Source organism: Ochlerotatus camptorhynchus, unplaced genomic scaffold (genome assembly GCF_037179485.1).
Source record: "Ochlerotatus camptorhynchus isolate MF236.1 unplaced genomic scaffold, CSIRO-AGI_Acam_v1.1 ptg000241l, whole genome shotgun sequence".
NCBI classification, from domain to species: Eukaryota; Metazoa; Arthropoda; class Insecta; order Diptera; family Culicidae; genus Ochlerotatus; species Ochlerotatus camptorhynchus.
The window spans coordinates 246,621-250,082 of NW_027040731.1; the positions used below are offsets into that span (position 1 = coordinate 246,621).

Below are 3,462 nucleotides of genomic sequence, written 5' to 3' on the forward strand. Positions count from 1 at the left end.
CTATTACGGTTTAGTAGAACTATGTAGTACTTACTTTTTTCCTCTCCGGAACAGTAAACTTATAACGTACCATAACGTGAAATTAACTAGTTATTTTGGATACTTTCAAAGTAAAAGTAACTGTTTTGGTTATACTGCAAGATTAAGTTAAAAGTGCTCATCAATGAGAACAGAAATGTATCCAAAACATTAGTGTTAGAGAAATACTTATTTTTAAGTACTTTCAATCTCGATTATGAGTTGTTTCGTTTCGCCGTGTAGAGGTGTTTCAAATGTGTCATTTAGCATTTTTTGGCCCTCCATTCTGTCACATGATATTACAATTGACTACTTTTGGATGTCAAACCTAGCAAAAAAAATACTACTTAGTACAATTTTCAAAAGTATGTGATAATTTTATGTTTAAACGTGTCTTTACACAAATAGGATTATGTAATTTATTTGAATGGTCTTATTAATAATTATCATAATTAATAATTATTCATATTTTTCTTGTTGGACGTCACGTCTTATTTTATCCCCCCCCCCTTACAATACATGGACGTCATTTTTGAATGGCCCATAACATAATTTTTGTTTGTGTCGGCGTCAGCTGTCAAATCGTATCACAACCGTATCAATGGAGTCTTGAACATTAACCGTGCATTAATCAATGCGTGACCAAAAAATTGAGTATTAATATTCAACGGTATTTCTTAATAAAAATGTCAGAGTATCTCTATAATGTTTACGATGAAAATGATGACTTATACGACACATATGATGACTACAGTTACAGAGATGTTGCAAATTGTTAGTATTAAATACTTGGTCAAAGTTTGCTCTTTTATTTGTGTCTAATAAGGAGTTTAAATTCAGAAAACTAATTTTCATTCTGGTTCCATTCAGTGCCAACTAGGTCATAAAATCAAACAATTAACAAATATAACTAGCATACTGTATTCCACCTGTAAACCTAGATAACCAAATTAATATCGTTTCGTTTCAGATGAAAGTGCCGGTTGGAAAGAGATGTATACAAACTGCATTGTTCCTTCATTCTTCCAAATATCATTTTATATGTTGCCATTTGTCGTTGTAAACATTGGTCTGTGTTTCATTAGCAAAATCCAAGGTTCGTATTTAAAAGTAACGGTTAGCTTGTTCTATAATACTTTTTTTTCATTCTCAGCACGTTACTTTCCATCGCATCATAATATTACACATGCTTTTAGCTTCGGATGTGGTTTATGTTTGATGCATAACACTTTAGAACATGGACACTCTTACCTACTTCAATTATTTGTGTCTGTTTATTTGTTGATCAAGGTATCGTTCATTGAACAAAAACTACTGAGATTCGATTTTATTATTAGTCTTTATGCTATGATGTACTTAATAATATGGTAAATATGTTTCAATTACGTAAATAATATGAGAAATTATAACCCTTTTGTTTCAGTGAAATTTTGGAGAAAGACCCTAAAGTATGGCATCATGTACGAGGCGTTTTAATGATTGCAGTTATGAAATCTATTTCATTAGCAATCGATATAAAAGTCAACCGATCACTTAGAGATCAATTTTCTATAATATCATTTCTTGGTTATATGTGTTGCCCAGCCAACTGCATTTTTGGACCTTGGACGTCCTTCACCGAGTACCTGAATAGTTTAACAAGGGCCAGAAGTAGATTCAAACTGGTAGGATTTATTCTAATGGACGTGATGCATTTATTCAGCACATTGAAACTTCGTTATTTTTTTTTTTTTTTAGAATTTCAAATACCTTGCGCAGATAATAGTAAATATTATGCTTTCTATCCTATGTTTACTGTTCTCAAATTGCGCTGATACTACGGTTAATCTAGAGCATTCATGGAAGTAGGTTGCTTGAATATGATGTAGTTGGCAAACATTAAAGCATATTTTTTTTCCTTTCAGATGGATAGTCGCATATGGCACTGCATTTTCATTTCGAATGAGCCATTATTTTATATCATTTTTATCACAAGCTACAATGGTCTCGGCAGGATTGGCAACAAATGATCAAGAGTCAATTAGATCATTAAATGTCAAGCATACGCGATATTTTGGATATACGGTTGTAAGACCATGGAGCATCGAATTTCCCAGATCACTCGTGTATGTTGTAGTAGCATGGAATGTACCAATACATAATTTTTTGAAGCAATGTATGTATGACAATCAAGATTTTTTTTTGTATAATTTCTTACCCGTTTCGTACATTTAATAGACATCTTCCGGGCGTTGAAACCCCATGGTACGTTTGCAGCAGTTTTCCTAACGTATGTGACGTCATCATTACTTCATGGCTTAAACTTCCAATTGTGGGCCACTTTACTAACAATAGGTGTGTGGAGCTATGTGGAATTCAATGTTCGGAACAAACTATCTCAAATATTTTCAGCGTGTGTTTTAGTTAACAAGTGTTCAGTGCCATGTACAAAGCATCAGTTAAGCCAAAACAAAGCAATGACCATTTTTATTAATAGCATATTTTTTATATTGTGCGTTATAAATTTGACATATTTGGGAGCTATATTTGATGCTAACTCTCAATTACAAACAGAAGGATACTCATTCAAGCACACGCTGGAGAAATGGCATAGACTCGACTATGTTTCCCATTGGTTGTTGATTCTGGGGTACTTATTCAATTGGATAATTTGAATCTCAGGATTTGTTACGTCGGGACCTCGCACGCTCGCACCGGTCCACTTTGTCGCTTTCCCGATTCGGGCTTTTGTTAATATGTTTTTAATAAATTAAATTACATTATTAAAGTAGAGTTACAATAATTTTTATTCTGCATCTTCGAAATAAAATATAATGGAAGCTACTTAGGCTGTGTTCCATTTGGCGAATTTTCACTTAAACTTGACACTTCGAAACTAAATTATAATGTTCGAAAATCCCTCTGTTGTTGATCGGTCAATTTTCGAGAAGGTGTGTGTCAAAATTGATTCCTTGTCTGTCAGATATAAGTCTGCTGGAATAGCAGGTTTATTTGGAAATTTTCCATCTGTCAAGTTTAAGTGAAAATTCGCCAAATGGAACACAGCCTTAATAGCCATTCGATTTCCGTATCGAAAATTAAACAAAAAAAACTTAAAATTTGGTTAGCTTTAGTTTTATGTTTGTTTGAGTGTTTAACCATAGAGGTAACTCTGAGACCAGAAGGTCCCGAAGAAATGTGCTCAACTTTTTCGCTCAGCTCTGGTACAATCTTCGATCCCAAGCTAATCGATGCACCCCTCGAAACATAGGAAAATCAACGAACCCCTCATTTTATCTGTAAACTTTCATAGCTAATCAAAACAAACATAGTGTAGTACTAGAATTTCGATTAAAATGGGATACGTTAATAGATTTGATTGAGACCAATAGGCTAGTAAAGTAGTGAGCCAATTTAAAATCGTTAGTTTCCACCGGTTGACGATTTAATGACAAGATAGCTTCG

The 3,462-nt window shown here is 33.5% G+C and overlaps 1 protein-coding gene across 1 annotated transcript; it reads left to right on the top strand.

Annotated features, from left to right (window-relative positions):
- Nucleotides 1–630: 630 nt before the first annotated feature.
- Nucleotides 631–2,734, top strand: por (Protein-serine O-palmitoleoyltransferase por). The gene is made up of 7 exons (XM_065225920.1): nucleotides 631–792; nucleotides 989–1,114; nucleotides 1,172–1,385; nucleotides 1,442–1,682; nucleotides 1,756–1,862; nucleotides 1,923–2,173; nucleotides 2,236–2,734. Exons 1-7 carry the CDS (start codon nucleotides 705–707, stop codon nucleotides 2,670–2,672), a joined length of 1,464 nt encoding a protein of 487 aa, XP_065081992.1. The 5' UTR covers nucleotides 631–704; the 3' UTR covers nucleotides 2,673–2,734.
- The last annotated feature ends 728 nt before the right edge of the window (nucleotides 2,735–3,462 follow it).

Coding starts and splice junctions, on each gene's coding strand:
- por (XM_065225920.1), top strand. CDS start 705: ATGTCAGAGTATCTCTATAATGTTTACGATGAAAATGATGACTTATAC. Junction 1,115..1,171: donor TTTCATTAGCAAAATCCAAG/GTTCGTATTTAA, acceptor TTTCATTCTCAG/CACGTTACTTTCCATCGCAT. Junction 1,863..1,922: donor AATCTAGAGCATTCATGGAA/GTAGGTTGCTTG, acceptor TTTTCCTTTCAG/ATGGATAGTCGCATATGGCA.